The sequence below is a fragment of the Haemaphysalis longicornis genome, unplaced genomic scaffold, assembly GCF_048455015.1.
Source record: "Haemaphysalis longicornis isolate Haplotype H1 unplaced genomic scaffold, Haemaphysalis longicornis Haplotype H1 scaffold_8, whole genome shotgun sequence".
NCBI lineage: Eukaryota > Metazoa > Arthropoda > Arachnida > Ixodida > Ixodidae > Haemaphysalis > Haemaphysalis longicornis.
In genome coordinates this window covers 90,994,719-91,013,988 of record NW_027526445.1, presented here as the reverse complement: position 1 = coordinate 91,013,988, position 19,270 = coordinate 90,994,719, and the positions used below count along the sequence as shown (strand labels likewise).

The 19,270-nt window shown below is 50.2% G+C and overlaps 1 protein-coding gene across 1 annotated transcript in view; it reads left to right on the top strand.

Annotated features, from left to right (window-relative positions):
* The first annotated feature begins 11,709 nt into the window (after positions 1-11,709).
* Positions 11,710-19,270, top strand: part of LOC144148379 (uncharacterized) — a 63,538-nt gene continuing 55,977 nt past the window's right edge. The window contains exons 1-2 of the mRNA XM_077679920.1: positions 11,710-15,785; positions 16,676-16,803. Coding sequence (XP_077536046.1) covers positions 11,800-15,785; positions 16,676-16,803 — 4,114 coding nt within the window. The 5' untranslated portion in view covers positions 11,710-11,799. The remainder of the gene's footprint in view (positions 15,786-16,675; positions 16,804-19,270) is intronic.

The following is a 19,270-nucleotide window of genomic DNA, read 5'->3' as shown; positions in this document are numbered from 1 at the left end:
GCTTTTCTAGGCCTTGCCCCTTCTTGAGGGCGGCAGCGGAGGACAGGTCATGCAGGATCACCGCTGGGTGGATACGGATGGTTAAGGAAATCTAAGTGTATAGAATGCCGTCCGACGACACTTCACCTCAGCGCTACAGCTACGGCTAGAGTTCCGTCCGACAACATTCGAATTTTTTAACACTGGGCTAAGAACGTGCGAGAGATTCTGGCGTTGTGGTGTACAGGTGACGTCGAAGCTCCCTGATACCAACGGCTGCGGTTGGAGTTCGGCTCTTGCCGCCCTAATTTTTTTGCATCTTAAATTTTAGTTATAATTTTGATGTTTTAGATTATTTTCGGAGTTTGAAATGAATTTTTCTGCTCGTTAGATTATGCTAGGTTAGTTTACGTTACGTTACGTTAATGGAGGGCGAAAAAGAGTCAGACGCGGCATTTTTTTCGTTGAAATGCCGGTGGACGTCGCTTTAGTAGAAAGCTTATAGTACCTTCGCACGGCACTATAGGCACAGCCTAAGCAAATATGGCTGGATACAAAGCTGCCCACTGGCTACAGTGAACTAGAATACTTGGGTAGTGGAAAAAGCGGCGGCTGCTCCCCACGGCGCCCTTGAAGCCAAACATGTTAACCGCCGCGCGTGGCGCTGGTGTGCTCCGCCCGAGGAGCTTCCCAAGCGGCGTGCGTTGAGCAAGATGCCGGTATGCTGCTGATCGGTGATTCATGCTGTGCATAGGCGTGCGCAGAGTTCTCGATTAGGGGGGGCAAAGTCTTTGCGCTGCGCCCCCCCCCCCTTCCCCCCCTCTTCCCACTGAAGGCCTAGCGGTCCGAACGCAGTTCAAAGAGGGATGTTCGTAAAATTTTTATTTCAATGCGATGGAATTGCAACACACAAAATATTTCTGAGCAGAAATTTTTACTTTCATGTGTTACATCGGCAAGGTATGGGGCAAATTTGGCGCCCCCCTTCAGATGATTAGGGGGGGCGGCCGCCCCCCCTGCCCCCCCTGTGCGCACGCCTATGATGCTGTGTTTTGGCATTTTTTAACCGCTGCACATGGTATTTTTTGTGTGTAATTACACAAGGAGCCTAGCAGGCACTGCACTGATCCCTAAGTGTTCTTGATTGTCTTTTATTGGTAATACGGACAGAGTGCTATGCGTGCGACGGTCTCTAATTGCAGAAGGGCCGTGGCTCATACAGTTTGAAAGGATTGTGCAATACTGTGGGCAGGGACTGCACCCCTAATAAATTTATGTGATTGCTAAAAATATTTCATGTTTGCGATTTCTCTTACCCTACTTTTGTTTGTTTAGTTCCTAACTGTTCACAATTATCTTACGTCTGCAAGACGTTGGAAGTACGGTTCATGTGCATGTGTATTTGTAATGCGGTAATTATTTTATGGTAATGAATGACCAGCACGCTGATGAACTGTGCAGGTGTAAAATGTTCGCTCTTTATTATAAAATGTGCCGTGTGGTGCTTTTGTGAGAATTACGGTTGCGAATGCTGATGCTTTTCGCTGACTCGACTGAAGTCCTTAAACATGCCTGTCGTGTGTGGTGTGTGCACTTCAAGAGCCCGGTCAGGCAGCACGCATTTTCTCGGGCACAGGCCGTGCTCGGGCTTCAACAAATTTTTTTTTCGGGCCGTGGCAGCCCGGACGCATGCATGCAGGGTGCGAGGCCGGGAAATCGAGCATGGCAAATTCTCAATTGCCGATACCAAGAAGTTTGCTCATTGATAGTTTACGTCAAATTAAAAAAAAAAAAAAAGCTGAGTACAAAGTCGCTACGGCGCCGTTAAAAAATATTTTGCCGATATCCTATAAAATTCATTTTCTGTGCTAGGATATTTATGTTGTGCGAAGCTCAGTCCAGGTTTAAAAAAAAAATAAATTCAAAATACTCGCTCTATGCTCACTCTTTTAGGTTAGAAACAGCGAACTTTTTTGGGCTCACATTCACTCTGTCGGACGCGGGCTGATATTTAAAAAGTCTCGCGAGCTCAGGCTTACATTATTAAATTCTGTCGTGCAGGGGCCGGGCTCGGGCTTTTATGCAAATATTTTGTGGGGTTAAATTTTGACCTGTGAAGTGCTCCAGCATGTGGATCAAATATTTGAAAAAAAAAAAAAACGGAAATGTTTGCGCACGTCAACATGCCTAAGGCACAACGCTGTTTTCTTGGTTAACACGTGCAACACGGTAGCAAAATCCGCAAATAATGAAGAAGAAGATGTATACATACGCTACCCTCGAACCCTGAAGCGTACGGCCCGCGCAGTCTGCTTGGTTGGTCAAATGTGCTAAAAGATCAGAAAACAGTAAATGCGCACGACATAATTACATATATACTTTTTCCACGAGGACCTTGCTTTATTAATAGCATTCTCAACGTTGTTTTAAGGCGCGAATTTCCCACACCGAAGATGAATGCACAGAGAAACATTCCTTTTACGAGTCCTAATCAATTATTAATTGTGTTTGTTAGAAACCTCTGGTTTTGAGCCATGTTAACTTCGTTCTTGGTAGGAGCTACATGCGTGCGCGGAAACTCGCGTTGCGCATGTGGCAAGAGGTCTTCTTTTGTAATTCCAGTCTTTTTTTCATTTATTTTGTTTGTTGCATATACGAAGAAGGGCATGTACAGTGTTTAGCGATTGAAACGCGATACTCGGAGCGCGTGGCTGCCGGTGCTTGTTGCGCCACAGGTGAGCGCTTGTGAAAGCGAGCTGACGCATTGTGGTATACGGTGAGGGTGAGAGCGTTCGTGACGCATGCTTAGTGCATCCGGGAGACAGCCCTGCAGTGTGTGGTTCTTGGCGGCGTCATAGGGGTGCTACATGTCATGGCTTCAAAACGCTGCGCCTGCGTGCTGTGCGCGCCACGATAACACATCGCGATAAACGCGCATTCACATTCTTCATAACGCGCGCGGTGCCAGCTCGCCCAGCTTTGCGCGGAGCGGCGCGGCACGCAGGCGCAGCGTGTTGAAGCCATGGCATGTAGCACCCCTATGGCACCACCAAGAACCACACACTGAAGGGCTGTCCCCCGGATGCAGTCAGCATGCGTCACGAATGCTCTCACCCTCACCGTATACCACAATGCGTCAGCTCGCTTTCTCAAGCGCTCACCTGTGGCGCAACAAGCACCGGCAGCCACGCGCTCCGAGTATCGCGTTTCAGTCGCTGAGCACTGTACATGCCTATAAAATAATTTAAATACTTCGAAACTACGCACCCAACGAAATCCGTACGCACACCGCTGCTGCAGCACTCGTGAGATCGACCAGCGCAAAAGGGGACACTGGTGTGGGTACCCCTATAATTTACCAATGCCGCTCCGGTATTTGCATAACGCAGGAACATTCGTGTTGTTTTTGACTGACGCCACGTATTGTAAAACGAAACATTGCGTAATATTGTGGGGAAAAGTGTAGCGAGTTGGGGATTTTAGATCAGCAACTCGCCTATATCCGTCCTTCTGCATTCCGTTGCGATAAGGCTGCGTAGATTACTTAGGGCGTGGTGTACTGTGGCTCCGCCATGCACAACTTTTTTCCTTGACCTGAAGTCAAACGTAACTTTTTCCGTTGAATAAACTAGTTAACTCTAATTTCTTATTTCTTCAGGCGTGACTTACTTTTCGACTGCAGAATACGTCGGACCCCAATTCCCCTCCGCACTGCTCTCGTCCGCCGCGCGGGCCGGGCGTGACCTCGCTTTTTTGGGTGAAATTACGTCGGACATAACTTTAATATTTTACTTTGGGTTACTTCGGGCGTAACTCTAGACACTGCGAATATTTTACGATTAGGAGTGCCTAGAAGTGTGCAGTTTTGAAATGATCGCGCAATAAAATGGCGCGTGACTTGGTGATAATTGCGGTTGCGAATCCTGTATTTCCATGTATACTTTTAGCTGACTTGACTGAAATTTTAAAAACATCTGTCATGCGTTCTGCGTGTATCAAATTAGGGAAAATAAAACGCAAATGTTTGCGTATGCCGGCCTGCTTAAAACACGTCGCTGTTTCCTCGGTATGCCGAACTTGATAGGAAATCAGCAATGAAGAAAAAAACAGAACCGTTGGCGTACGCTGGCCAGACTAAAGCATGCCGCTGCTTCCTCAGTTTACACAACACGGTACAAAAACCAGCAAGCAACGAAGAAAGAAAAGTATCACGCGCTAGCCAGATCCCTAAAGCACACCGCGCGCGGTCTGCTCGGTTGGCTAATGCATCTGATGAAAAACAGGCGAACAACATAGCTACCTTTCCCTTAAGGCCCTTGCTTATTATATACCATTCTGAACGCGATCACATAGCGCATTCGCGACACCGGTGATGCATTTACACGAAAAAATTACTGCTGCCCCTCCAAGAGTGCCCACGACGCACGCCTGCCCGCCGCTTGAACCCAGGCGAAAAAGCGCTCGGGCGGAGCACGCGAGCGCCACCTCGTGCGGTTGACACCAAGTGCCTCACTCGGAGGCCGCCGCCTTTTCCATTACCCAAGTATTCTAGTTCACCCTACACTGGCTACTATAAACTAGAATACTTGGGTGGTGGAAAAAGCGGCGCCTTCTCCCCACAGCGCCCTTGAAGCCGAATTTGTAAATCGCCGCGCGTGGCGCTGGTGTCCCCCGCCCGAAGAGATCTCGAGGCGGTGCGCGTTGCGCTCATGGGAGTCCGGAAGGAGGGGCAAGGGGGGGCAATTTCCCCCTCCCCCCCCCTTGGAAATTCGGATATTTTTATGCACTACAAAAAAGCTGCACAGTTTGGTTGGCCCATAATTAAAATAACTTTGCCCTGAAGGACGGAAGAGAGGAGAGAACGACACCGACGTTCTGTCCTTTGTCCTGTCCTTTAGCGCAAAGGTAATTATATACGTAAACCAACTAGCGCAACAATACACGCTAATCAAATGATTAGCACACTCAGGTCTTACGTATCCGTATGGAACGCCCTTCAGGACTGCGGTCAACATTGCACTTTAGACACTGACTAACATTGCCGTTCATATGACGGCAGTGAAACAGACTGCCTGGGCTGGCTATCGAAGATAGCAAACAATTCTAAAACGTTTGACTTGTTTTTTCCAAACTCTAGATTTATGCAGTCTTCCCGCAAGAACTCCAGTTTTCGGACAAAGTTGCAGCTATATCTAGCAAAAAATCTTCACCGCTACACCTAGTAGGGAGAGTGTAACATCCTCCCGTGCTGTCCAATTACCTTGTACACCCTTTCCTTCGAAATTGCGAAATGTCGGCACCACCCAAGCCCATAAACATAACCTATAAACCAGCCCCTCAAAACGCTTGTACGCCTGAACTGGGAGACGAGTAGTATCTTTAATTGCGTTAGCCATTTCAACAGACTTCATCCCACATGTCATCTCGCAATTTGCCCAGAAAAACCCGAAACGTCTGTAGCTGCTATTCAAGGAAGATTGACGGAGTGCAGTTCTATGTATGTGAATGTATTGTACTGTGTGCTGGTGATCAGTTGGCGTGAGTCGAGAACTTTCACGCAGAGAAACTGGCCACTCTTCTTTACAAAGTGACAGTAACTTTTCGCATTTTTTATTAACTTTATTTCTTTGTTCGGTAATAAAATCCAATGTATAGCCTCCAAGTGTGGTTCTAATTCGTTGTTTGTACTTTTTGTAACCGCAAATAGCGCCTTTTTGGCGCTATCCGACCGTCCCCCCCCCCCATATTGCTAAGGAATGCCCCCCCTTGCAAAAAGTTCTGCGGACGCCCTTTGTTGCGCTATGCTGCTGTTGAGTGATTCACGCTCCGTTTTTGTTTCTTAAGCCGCTGCCAATGACAGTTTTGTGCGTGCAATTGCAAGAGCAGCCTAGACGGCACTACACTGATCTTTAAACGTTCTTGGTTTTCTTTTGTTTGTAATTTGGAGAGGGCATATGCTTGCGGCGGTCTCTTATTTCCGAAGGGCCATGGCCCATGCAGCTTGAACGGATAGTTCAATAGCGTGTTGTGGGACCGTACCAATAATAAATTTATGTGACTGCTATAAATATTTTATATTTGCGATTTGTTTTATCCTGCTTTTGTTTGTTAATTCCCAACTGTTTCATAATATCTGACGTCTGCAAGACGAGGGCAGCACTTTTTATGAACTTGTGGATTTGCAATATGGTAATTGTGTTATGTTAATGAATGTTTAGCGTACCAATGAACTTTTTTATAATGATCGCGCTTTAAAGTGTGCCGTATGGTGCTTTTCCGAGAACTACAGTTGCGAATGTTGATGCTTTTCGCTCGAGTGAAGTTATTAAAAACATATCGTGTGTGTTGTGTGGATTAGTGCACGGCAAGTGCCCGGGCTAGGTATCACGCATTTTCTCGGGCCCGGGCAGGTCTCGGCCTCCAACAAATTTTTTGGGGGCCATGCTGGCCCTGGCGCATGCACGCAGTGTCTGAAGCCAGGCCGTCGTGCGCGCAAATTTGTGATTGTTTATACCAGCAAGTTTATCCATTGAATGAGGTTAAATGAGAAAAAAAAATCGCAGTGCGAAGTCACTGCAGCTTCGATGAAAATATATTTCACTGATATTCCCGAAATACCTTTTCTGTATCCGGATATATATTTACCTCAGTCCAAGTTTTTAAAATTGGAAGTCCAATATACTCGCTCTATGTTACGTCGTCAGGTTGAAAACACAAAATGTTTTCGGACTCATGTTTATAGTCTGTCGGACGCGGGCGGATATTTCAAAACAGTCCGTCCGACGGTTTCAGGTTTATTTCATTAAACTTTGTCGGGCAGGGGCGGTGCTAGGGCTTATATTTAAAAACTTTGTCGGGCTCGGGCCGGGCCTGGGAACTGCGGCCTGTGGAGTGTTCTAGCGTGCATCAAATTTGAAAAAAAAGAGAACGAAAAAAAAAAAACGCACCACGCTGTTTCCTCGGCTGACACATACGACAGAAAACTTGGCAAAGTATCCACACGCTAGCCTCGATCACTAAAGCAAGACGCACGCGATCTGCTCGGTTGGCCAAATGGGTTGGAAAAAATGAACAGTACATGCGCACGACATAGCTGTATTTTTCCCATAAGAGCCTCGCTATTACTAATAGCATTCGCAAAGCCATTGCAAGGCACATTCGCCACACCAGCGATGAATTTACACTAAAATATAACTGCTGCCCCTCGAATACAGTCCACAACGAACGCTGCGGGTTGCGTTATATTTTTGCTTTCGTTCTCTGTTGTTTTGTGTGTCTTGTGCGTTTTCTCCCACGCGCAACGTTTGCGCGCATTATCGGGATCCGTTCGGCGTTGCTCGCGCGCTCCGGCGGTGGACGCTTTCGTGGGGTACTCATAATTTTGCTCCGTACCTGTTCTTGCTTCAAGCGCACCGAGCTTTTCTTTCGCACTTGCATTTCGACTCTTACATGTGGTTTTGGTTGTTTCTCCCTTCGTGTTCCTATAGTCTATAGTTAACCGCTCCGCACGTTTGGTACGTGCGGCGGCCGCGGCGGCCGCTTTTCTGATGGAGCCGAAAAGCAAAAACGCCCGTGTGTACGCGATTTCGCGCACGTTATAGATCCCCAGGTGGCCAAAATTAATCCGGAGCCCTCCGCGGAAGTCGCTGGCATATGGGGCGAGACTGGCGGCTACTCTGTGCCTGGCACATACTTTTAAAGCGAAGCTTCTTTACCCCTCTTCCCGGTTTTGCAGGGGCCTGCTGATGCTTTCTGGCAGGGCGTGCCGCTGCGTATGATCGATTGATTGATTGATTGATTGATTGATTTATTGATTGATTGATTGATTGATTGATTGATTGATTGATTGATTGATTGGGTTTAACGTGCCGAAGCGACACCCGGGCTGTGAGGCGCGCCGTAGTTGGGGTCGTCGGATTCTTTTCGACCACCTGCGGATTTTTAACGCGCGCCGAAATATCGACACACGTTGGTTGTCGCTTTTCGCCCACATCAGAAAAGCAGCTACCGTGGACGTCAATCGAACCTTGTCCTTGTGCACCGCAGCGCAACACCTTAGCCACTGAGCCACCTCTCAAGTTGGGTTTTATCTCGAACGAGGTAACACTGGACTCCGCGTACCGCACCCGCGAAGCATAGCACGTTCGCTGCCCATTACGGTGGTGGCACCTAAGTATCGCGTGCCGGCCAACCCGAAACGTCATGGTCGAGGTAAACCACACGAGTATGACCTTTTTAAGACAAGGAAATATGCGTGCGGAGTAAAAACTTGCAACTGATGTCGTTGTACAAGCACGGGTGTAAAGACTCGCTTAACGGCGATTGCGCCCTCTGTGTGAAACCCGCCAATTTTTGCCAGTGAGAAAGAACCCGCATTCCCTGCAGGGGTACCGAGGGTTTCTTTCGTTCTGAACAGGCGCTAACCAGTCTTTCTAAGGCAGCTTTGGGTGCGTGTACTAGCTGGCTCTCTGCAACCTTAGATTTCAGTCAACCTAAAGAACAAGCAGGGTTCCGTAGAGGTTATTCAACAATGGACCATATTCACACGATCAATCAGGTGATAGAGAAGTGCGCTGAGTATACTGAACCCCTTTATATAGCCTTCATAGATTATGAGAAAGCATTTGACTCGGTCGAAACCCTAGCAGTCATTCAGGCATTACGGAACCAGGGGGTAGATGAGCATTATGTAAGAATACTAGAGGATATCTACAGTGGGTCTACAGCTACCATCATCCTCCATAGGGAGAGCAGTAAAATACCTATAAGGAAGGGTGTCAGACAAGGAGACACAATCTCTCCAATGTTATTCACAGCATGCTTACAAGAAGTATTCAGAACGTTGGATTGGGAACAGGTGGGAGTAAGGGTTAATGAAGAATACCTCAGTAACCTCAGATTTGCTGATGACGTTGCCTTGCTAAGTAACTCGGGGGACGAATTGCAAAGCATGCTTTCCGCACTGGGCGAACAAAGTAGAACCGTGGACCTGAAAATTAATATGCAGAAACCTAAAGTAATGATCAATAACCTCGGGACAGCACAGCAGTTTGAGATAGGTGGCGAGGCAGTGGAAGTGGTAAGCGAATATATCTACTTAGTCCAAGTTGTGACCCCAGATCCCAACCATGAGGCAGAGATAATTAGAAGGATCAGAATGGGGTGGGGTACATATGGCAGACATTCTCAGATAATGAATAGCAGCCTACCATTGTCGCTGAAGAAGAAAGTGTATGACAGCTGCATCTTACGGGTACTCACCTACGGGGCAGAAACTTGGGGGCTCACTAAGAGGGTTCAACTTAAATTGAGAACGACTCAGCGGGCAATGGAGCGGAAAATGATAGGTGTAACATTAAGGGACAAGAAGAGAGCGGAGTGGGTCAGAGAGCAAACTGGTGTTAAAGACATATTAGTAGAAATTAAGAAGAAGAAATGGACGTGGGCAGGGCATGTAATGCGAAGGCAAGATAACCGCTGGTCATTAAGGGTAACAGAGTGGATCCCTAGAGAAGGCAAGCGTTGCAGGGGGCGGCAGAAAGTTAGATGGGCAGATGAGATCAAGAAGTTTGCGGGGATAAATTGGTCACAGTTGGCACAGGACCGAGGTAATTGGAGAATAATGGGAGAGGCCTTTGCCCTGCAGTGGGCGTAGATAGGCTGGTGATGATGATGATGATGATGACTAGCTGGCTGCTTTTTCAAGGGAACAGCGTCTGTGTGTGGTCCTGGCTGAAATGTTCTGCAGGTGACTCTCCGTAATGCGACCACGTTTGCACCATTGTTTCGTAGTCGACGGCAAGCTGTGTCAGCAAATGGGCTCTTCGCTGTTTAAGGGTCGAGGCTGATACGTGACCAGTACTTATTTGGAAGTGGATATATTGCCGGCACATTAGCCGGTAGGGATATTTTGCCGGCACTGTATTCTGATTGACTGTTCAGGCTTACTTCATTGTGACGGGTATGTCCGCCTCTTCCAGGCGAGAAATCAGCTATAGTTACCGTGGCGCAGTGGTCGCACCTCATGTTTCTAATCGCTAAGTCGCACGTTCGAGCCGACTTCTGCTAAATTGAGTTTTTTTTCTTGTGATTTCCTAGGACTGATTCACTGTGTTTATTGAGAAACTCGGTTCTTTTGTGGAATTCCTTCGTTATTATTTATTCGTTATTTATTGTTTATCTTTCGTTATTATTTATGTGTGGGTTCGGTTAAGTTTGGTTGGGATGGGACCTCGCTTTACTGGTTGTGTTCGGTTGGGTTAGGTTAGGATAGGTTAGCTTAGGTTAGGTTAGATGTTTGCTTAGAAATCCACTAGAAAAATGCATCTGCACTTGAGGTAGTAAAATGCTGACTGCCGTCAAAAATGCCCGCAGGATGTCAAATATTCGCGACCTGTCATTGGTAGCGCAAAATATCGTGTTCTTTATCTCTTGAGCGCAATAATCACCTAATGCAGAACTGCCGGCACAATAGCTGGGACAGATAAATTGTCGGCTGCCGGCACAATATCCGGAAAGGTAAAATGCCGGCTGCCGGCAAAATATCCGCGACAGAAAGTGCCGGCTGCCGGCACAATAGCCACGCCCTATTTATTGACCGACTCTTCAGCTTTTTTTTTCTTTGATCGAACACGAGGGAGCACGAACAACGCCTGGAACTCTGCTCGTGACCGCGGCCGCGGGAAAAAAAAAAATGTTTCTGGCATCACTGTTTCGTTTTCAGGCCTCAACCGAAGCTGTAAAAATTGAAAACCTCTTTAGTGAGGAGATTGAGTGTACCATTCTGCGTTATGGGCAGGAACCCGGGGAGCGGGGGTCTCCCTGCTCATTAGAAGCACTCAGGCCACAACGCCCTTAGACGAAGAGGCAATGAAATCTACTTTGTGATTGGTTCACAGCGCAACCCCTCCTTTTTTTCTGTGCGCTACGAGAAAAATGCGCCTTTATAAATTATGCGACTTGCATGACCCGAAACTGCGAGCTTGTTGGAACTTGTCAGAGCTATAGGTGCCCGTCAAGAACACCATTCTCAAAAAAAAATCCTGGGCCATCTCCATAACCCGAAACCTGGGGAGGGTCGAAGCATGCAGTGTTTGCGTGTATACTTGGCGCCTTGGCGATTTTGCCAACGGAGATAAGAACGTTGGGGAGTAGAGGTCTACAGCTTTGCTCTAAGTCTCTTGTCTCGAACCACACAGCTCTCTAGCGCGAGGCATAAACGAGTGTCCGGGTGTTTTAGTACCGTGACTACATGAGACTACGCTTACGACGACGACATGAGACGCCGACAGCCCCAGACCCTAGGGGGCTTGGCCACCTAAAAAATCAGGTTTTTAGGCCCTGACACGTTGGGTTGTCATCACCCACAGACCATTGGTCCCCACGACTTCAGAGTCTAACGGCACTATAGCGGATGGGTGCCCACAACAGCTGCCACAGCCCTGTGTGCACATTTGCTAAGAACCAAACACAACTCTGCCAATAATTCAGGATAGTACCTTCCATGTATAAAAAATAGTTTCTGCCTCGTACGCGAGAGTCCACCGCTTGAAACATTGTCAAGGAGTAACCGTCAGTAAGTAAAAGAAAGCCTGCCAAGTTCTTGCAAAGTTTCTACCGCACTTGTGAATAATGAGGCCTGAATGAGGTTCAAACACGGAACCCCACTCAGCAATGCCAGGCGAAAGCACGCGCCCCTAGCTGTTCCGCCTCTGTTGCACGCAGGTCGACAGCCGCTGCTGCGTAGAATGAGGCTCTGGCCTACCCTGCTGTAGACGGGCGTGTTCGGGCAGTAGCGGTTTCGTACCTCGTTCCGCGGCAATGCCCCCTCAAGTGAAACGCCCGAAGTCACCCGGCAGGCGCTCGCCCAGAGTGCCTCCCCCTGCGGCTCCCCCACCGCCGGGAGCATTCGGCAGTGCCTCTCCAGGCCTCGCTGCGCCCTTCGCCCCTCCCCCTCCACCGGGCGATGTTTTTCCCCCTCCGCCGCCGCCCCTTGAGGGAGCAGAGAAAATTGAGGGCCAGTCACCAGCACAGCTGGGCATGTTCGTCGCAGCCACGCCAGCCGAAGAGCCCGGCGCCCCGCCGCCGCTTGAGACGCCGAGGGACATGGTCCAGGCCAATATGGAAGTAGGCGAGCAGCCAAGAAGTGAAGGAGGAGGCCCCAAGAAAGAGTATGTGGCAGCGGTAAAGTCGTACGAGCAACTAGTGGATGGAAACGTCATTCGGGGGAAGATGTACCTCGAGTGCATTCCGCAGAACGAAGCAATGGGACCCCCGGGCGGCGGATTAGATCGCCCCCCGATGGGCTATGACCGGCCACCAGGGGGAGGCTACGGCGCCTATGAGAGGCCTCCTCAAATGGAAATGTACGGGAGGGACAGGCCCTACTCACCTGACCGCGGGAGATACCCGCCCGACTATGACAGGCGAGACCGACCCAGAAGCCGAAGGGACGATGACTACTACTACGACGAGCTGAGGGGGCTCTCCGAGACCCGACTACCCCTGCAAAAGGAGTCTGAAGGTCGGGCTGAGCGCATCATTCAGAAGATACGCCAGGACATCGAGGCGTTCGAGAAAGAGAACGCTGTCCCGGATGCTAAGCCCAGCGAAAGCTTAGAGGCGAGGCCACGATCAGGACCCCTCCGAGGATTTCGAATAGCTACAGACGACTACGAGGACGACCCGGACGCGCGACGTATTCTTCGCCGGCGGTCATCCGAAGACGCCAGTGCTTACGACAGCAGGCGCCGCAGCAGGCCTCGATCGAAGTCCAGGAACGACGGAGATGAGAGTCCACGGAGGGGCCGATCCCGCCGTTCCAGAGACGAGTCTTCGTCGTCCTCGTCGTCGGAAGAGCGCCGGGCTAGCCGGAGGCGATCCGGCCGACGAGATTCCCCCCGCAGTTCTCGGCGTCGTCGTGAGTCGGACGATCAAAGTGAGAGGCGCTCTAAGCGCAGCAGGTCGCGTTCCAAGCGAAGGGATGACGAGGAGAGACCGGCATCGCGTGAACGGAATAGAAGAGGAAACGAAGCGTTTATCCCGCGGCCCGCCGAAGACCGCAGCTTCATGCAGGCCGGCATGCTGTTTAGGTACGAGAGCAACCCTTCGCTTGTTGCCAGGGAAGACGTCGTCGTGCAGAAAGAAGCGGTCGCCGATGACCAAGGCTCTCCCCAGCAGCCGCCAGAGGGAGCGGCTCCGGAAGGGAGATTCGTGCCGCCGGAAAAGTACCAGGACTTTCTCCTGGACGTCAAGGCAGGCAGGAAGCCCAAGGAATTTCCTACGAACGTCACGCCTTCGAAGTTAGCCGCGGAGCTCGGGAGGTACCAGGACTTCCTTTGTAGTGTTCTGCCCGAGGATACCTCCCCAAGAGCTATCGCAGAACAAGTCGGGAAGTACCGAAAATTCATCGTGGGCGATGATGACAAATACACGGAGTTTGCAATGGCTAACAACCAGGGTCTCGCAAGGGTTTCAAGACCTGATGCTATGGGCATGGGTGGCTACCAGCCATTCGCCGTGCAGGCGAAGCCCCTAGGTAATGGTGAAGACGATGCTGAGAACCATGGCTTTGTAATCGCTGCAAGACCCGGCGAAGGTGTTGGTCCCGAGGACAACCAGTTCGCGATGCAGACTAGGCCCCAAAGGATTCCCAGCAGAGCAAAGGGGGAGCGTTACGAACACGTGCAAAACACGCCGGAACTGAAAACAGAATGGTGGAGCCACGTGGTACCGGCTTCAAAGAGCAAATCGGCTAGAGGCCGGCGTGGTGGCCCCGGAAGGCCAAAGTCTCCTCACCGACGTAAGGCTCATGATGACGAGGATGCCGAGGCCTATGAAATTGCAGACTTGCAGGCCGGAGGTCCAGGAGAAGAGCGGTTGGTTCAGATGAGTGTGAGGCGAAAAGATGCAAGCAATGTCTACTCGATTTCCCGCAAGGTTTCTCCGACTGCGACTGGCTACGGAGTTCCACCACTGAGGGCTTCCCCGGAGGCCATGGCTGGTGGCATGCCTGGAATGCCTATGCAGGGAATACCGATGGGAGCAATGCAAAGAATGCAAATGCCAAGAATGCAAATGCAGGCAATGCCGATGCGGGGAATGCCCATGCAGGGAATGCCCATGCAAGCGATGCCGATGCAGCCAATGATGATGCAGCCGATGCGCATGCAAGGAATGCCTATTCAGTACGATCCCCGTTATGCACAAGCACCCATGCGAATGGATCGCAGGATTCAGCAAATGCTCATGCGCCAGAAAAATCGGAGCAAGTTTCCTGCGCAGCCCGACACAGCGATGACCGTGCAAGCGCAGCCCGATCGAACAGAGAAGCGCCTCTTCAAGTATAAGGTCCAGAATGAAAGCAGGCAGCAGCAAGCTGACGGCGGGGACGAGAAGGCTAAAGAGAAAGCTACCGTTGAGGCGTCAAAGAAAACCTCCGTGGAGCGGGTTTTCAGCGACCAGGAGGTTCAGGCCTCGGAGAAGAGAATGTCCAAGGCCACCAGCGCTCGCGTCAAGACTCGTGCAAGCGAGGCTGGCACGCATGATGCGGGCAGCAGGAAGAACGTTGAGGCCCAGGCCGAAATCGAGGAGTTCCCGCACGTGCCCTTCAACATGAACCCGGATTTCGACGGTCCTCCGCCGGGCATGCCAGCCATGCCACTGCCCGGCTATCCGTTCCCCGTGCCGCCGTACGGCCTGCCGCACCCCGTTCCGTCCCAGCAGCCTGTGCCGCAGTACGGCCCCCCTCCGTCTTCAGTTACGTCGCAGCAGGCTGTACAGATATCATCCGCGACCACCGTTCACAGCCACCAGCACCAGCACCACTACCACGACGGGCTAAAAAAGTTCAAAGTCGCCTATTTGGCGCCCAACAAGGGGGCCAAGTCCGTCGATCGTTACGAGGACCAGGAGCCCCTGGGAGCGGCTGTCGGCGTTCAGTGCATGTCTCTGTACGAAAGGTTCATGAACTGGATTTACCCCGACAATAAGGCGACCGAAGATGTCAGCGTCATGGCAGAAGGAGGCGAGCTCGCTGGCGATAAACTGGGGAAAAAAGACAAGTCCGAGGAGAGCAAGAAGAGCGAGGATAAAGAGAAGAAAGGCGGCTCTTCAGGGACCGACCTGAAGGCGAAGGAACCCGAGAAGAAGAAAGCGCCCCCCGGCCCTCCCATTCCTGTGAACCTACCCTGGCAGGGACACGAGTACGAGTACGAAGAAGAAATCAAGCCCGATGGTTCCCGCGTCGGCACGTACCGATACAAGGGTCTAGGAGGCGCCCCGAAGGCCCCCCCAGGGCAAGGTTCGATGCAGCAGCCGGATGAGGTCGTGACCACTACGACCACCCAGCTTGACCACGACGGGCAGCAGTTCTTTGAGCGCCAGGTCCGGACCATGCCGACGCGTGGGGTCGCCAGGCCTGGCGGATCTAACCAGTCCCGTGCGGAAGAGTCGCACGCGATATACAGGCGAGACCAGCGAGACCGTTCTCCCGGTGCAGCTGATAATCGGGCTCCTCAGTACACTTCCAAGAAGCCCCGAGTCATGACACGCGTAAAGGGGACCGAGGGAGACAACTTTTTGCCCGGCGTGCAGATAAGGATGGACTTCGGAGGCTCATCAGACAGCAGCACGGATCCGCAGAATAAGTCGTCCGATGACTGGCAGCCCGCCGACATGCCGGTTTCGTATGCCCACAAGAACTTCGTAGACAAGCACATGGTCTTGGACGATGACGATGATGATGACATCATGCCGTCTGGTAATGTCTACGGCGGCCACGGATCCACCAAGAAGCTCATCCGGAGGTGAGCATTTTTTGCCTGCATGTCAGTTGCGCTTCGGGGACATAGGGCAAAGGCAGAAGCACGGTCATGGCATGACAGCAGCAGCGTACTCTTAGTCGGCATGAAAGCGCACGATGTTCAGAACCTTCTCAGCTGTCACCAATAGTATAGAGAACACGGCGTCCATTTAAAATTCATAGAAAAATTTAGAAGCTTCTAAGTGGTAATTGTAGGATAGTTCGTAAGCATGTTTTGTTTCATAGGACACAACAACTTAAAAAAAAAGTGTCCTAACAAAGAGCCATTTCGAAGAGTAACCAAAGAATTTCCATGCGCGGTAGTTCATAAACTATCCACCCAATTCTGCACTCTTCGGGCCTTTTTAAGCTGTAGTTCTAAAAGCAGTTTGTATACCAATGCTTCCGTGACCCCAGAATTTAATTTGCAGAAATAGTCGCAGAGCGGGGAACGGGAAGAAAGTTCGTGGTGGTTTCACCCCCATAGAGCACGTATACTGTGTGGGAAAGCCGCACTTTGCCACCGAAAAAGGAGACGCAAAACCGTGGATCCATGTCAGCGAGCGTGGGCTCCACCAAGTTCACAAAAAACCCGAAAGCCCCGCACCCATTGCATGCTGCACACACATCAGGTCGTCTTCCTCGTCGTTGGAAAACTCACCCGAAGCACGTGACTTTTCGCGTGAGGTCTAAACACGGCGTGAAGCCGTCGTCATTTTGTTCGTCCCTGTGCGCGCTGCATCCTATTTTGGGCGGCGCAGTAAAACAGCTGCACCTTGGCTAGGAATTTCGCCGTAACTTCTGCACTTCAACTTCTGAAGCATTTTTCTGATGCATAACTTCTGATGCATAACTTGTGATGCATGTTTCTCGTGCCGTCTCCGCTTTTCTCAGTCGGGGGCGCAAGCGCCGGGGCATGCCGAACAAGGAGCTGCTAGCCTACTCCATGATCGTCGTGGTGGCCGTGGTGGGCATGGCCCTACTCATCGCCATGACGGGACACAAGATGCACGCGGGACAAGGTAGGGGCGCACGCGCAGCACAAAGGACACGCTCACATGAGAAGCACGGCAGCGCAGTGACGCCGGGTGACCATGGGCGTAGGCAGTGTGGACAAACGAATGGGATAACTAGTTAAGAACTCACGCGGAGCAACTTAACCATAAGGGAAAGCGAAACGCAGCTATGATGAAGCATACAGCTCTGGTGGGGTATAAGAAATTTTAAGTAGTGAGAGGAATGTGGAAAGGAGTAATGGTTTCGGGTCTCACATTTGCGAATGCAGTTGCTCTTCTTCAAATCACGTTCTAGCAGGCCTTGAAGTGAACCAGAGAATGGTAGGCCGTTTGGCTTTAGGAGCGCATGGAAAAACAACTAGCGAAGCAGTGCAGGGAAATATGGGATGGGCGTCGTTTTTGAAGTTCGAGAAGCGCGGAGTATGTCTTGAGAGGAGACCAAGAGAAAAGGATCAACGTAGGTGGATAGCTAAGGTTTTTAGGTACCTATACTTGAAAAGCGTGGACACGCAGTCGCTAGGGAAGACTGGAAGGCTAACGATGAAATACGGAAAGAACAGTGGAGAATCCAAAACAGCCTAGCTAACCAAAACAGAGGCAAGGCAGATAGAAGCGAATAAATAGATAGAAAAAATAGAAGCTAAAACATCATTAGAGATGTACAGGGCTGAGAAATTTGACATCAGAAAGGAAGATTTCCACAATAATTTCCAGGGCAGTGCTTTGCTTTTTGAGGCTAGAGCAGGTTGCTTGCGAACTAGGAGCTTTGTGGGGAAGTATTCACAAAATGAGGTACGAGTGGTCTGCGGAAAAGGAACGAACTTTTGAGACCCTCGCATTTTAACACTATGTGCCGCATAGTATCTGTCAAAATCTACATGAGGGAAATATTCGGCTTCCACAAGCCAAAGGATTTAAGGGTAGCACAGAGGGAGTTAACTTCAAGGCTGTCGAGGTGACGAAAATATTAGAATGGTGGTGGACGAAAAGCAGAATTCCTACTACAACTACCACCTGTAAAAGAAAGTATTTTGTGCGTAATACGTTTTTTGTACATGCCCTGAGAGCAGCGATAGTAGTATTAAACGAAGAGTATAAAACATAGGTATATTAGTTTGTAAGATGACACGTCATCACCCCGCTACAAAGGGGATACCAATAGCAATCATCATCAGCATCATCATAGTGTCATTATATAAGCTTATAGTGTCGGCACTCCTTTCTCCAATTGTTCCGTGCCGACGCCGTGATCATTGGTCAGTTTGCATCACGTGACATCTGTTTACATTGCGACGTTTCATGGGTGCCGCCATTTTGTTTATGCGTTTCGTGTCGGTCAACTGTGGTCATGGAGGAAAGAAAAGGTTAGGAGAGGCCCTGACGTCACATTTGTGAAGCCGAGTCCCGCCATGACTTGAGCCCACGGAGCCCAGCAGTCTATCCCATCATCCTTTGCTGTCTCCGGTTTGATTTGACTAACATGGCGTCCCCCTGCCCTCCCGCTTCGAAGCGAAAACAGCTTCGTCGTTAATTCCTCGGTGCGATGTCATCTTCTAAGCTGGTGATTTCGCCTTCAATATGCCCATTCTAACCCTCACCCAAAGTTTCAATTGAAAAACGGCCTTTGTTTTTGAGATAGAAGGACGATTTTTCAGCTTTTAAGCCTGGCAAAGTAGCGTTTGTCGTCGTCATAGCAACAGGCTCGCGGGATGGCGAACGCAGACGCCTCCGACGGCAGAGTTTTCAAACTGGCCTAATCTAAAAACGTTTGTCGTAGCGACTGCGCTGGTTTGCAAGCGTAGCGAGGCAGCCACATACCAAGCGCCTTAAAAATTTGTCCGTTCTATTTGCCCAAATTTGGCCGCCGCAGTTGTGAACAAGTAAGCAACATTGTCTATGGGCTCAAGAAAAATCACGGGACTTTCTTCACACTTTTCGCAATGCATTGGGGTGCTAGGGGCCTCTCCTGAGTATTCTTTCCTCCATGACTGTGGTACTCTCAGCTTGAGCTCCCTGCTCTGCGCCTGCGCGCGAATGGCGTCGTTCCAAACGCGCGAATCAAAGAAAATGCGCTTCGCAGCATTTCAGCAGCAGAAGTGTGTCCGAAGATGCCGTGTTGCTGCGTCTTCGACAGTGTTGCTTACAAATGGTCTCGTCAACGTTAGCGGTGAGGCCGCAGAAGCAGCAATCTGGCAGTACTGATAAACACCAAAATGGCCACCGTTGCTCATTTGCGTGTTTCAGTGACGGTACTCTATCTGATCTAGTGACACTACATGGACATAAAATGTTAGGAACATGTTATCTGCATGTTATGTACTGTCCGGAGCAAGAGACTGGATTTCACGCAAACAAGCATTGGGCCCCACCACGCCAACAAAGGCTTGTTGAGGGGGCCGTTGGTGCAGTAGGGAGTTTTAGTACAGCGTTTGTTGCCTTTGCGTACGGTAAACGCTAAAAGTTTGCTTCACGC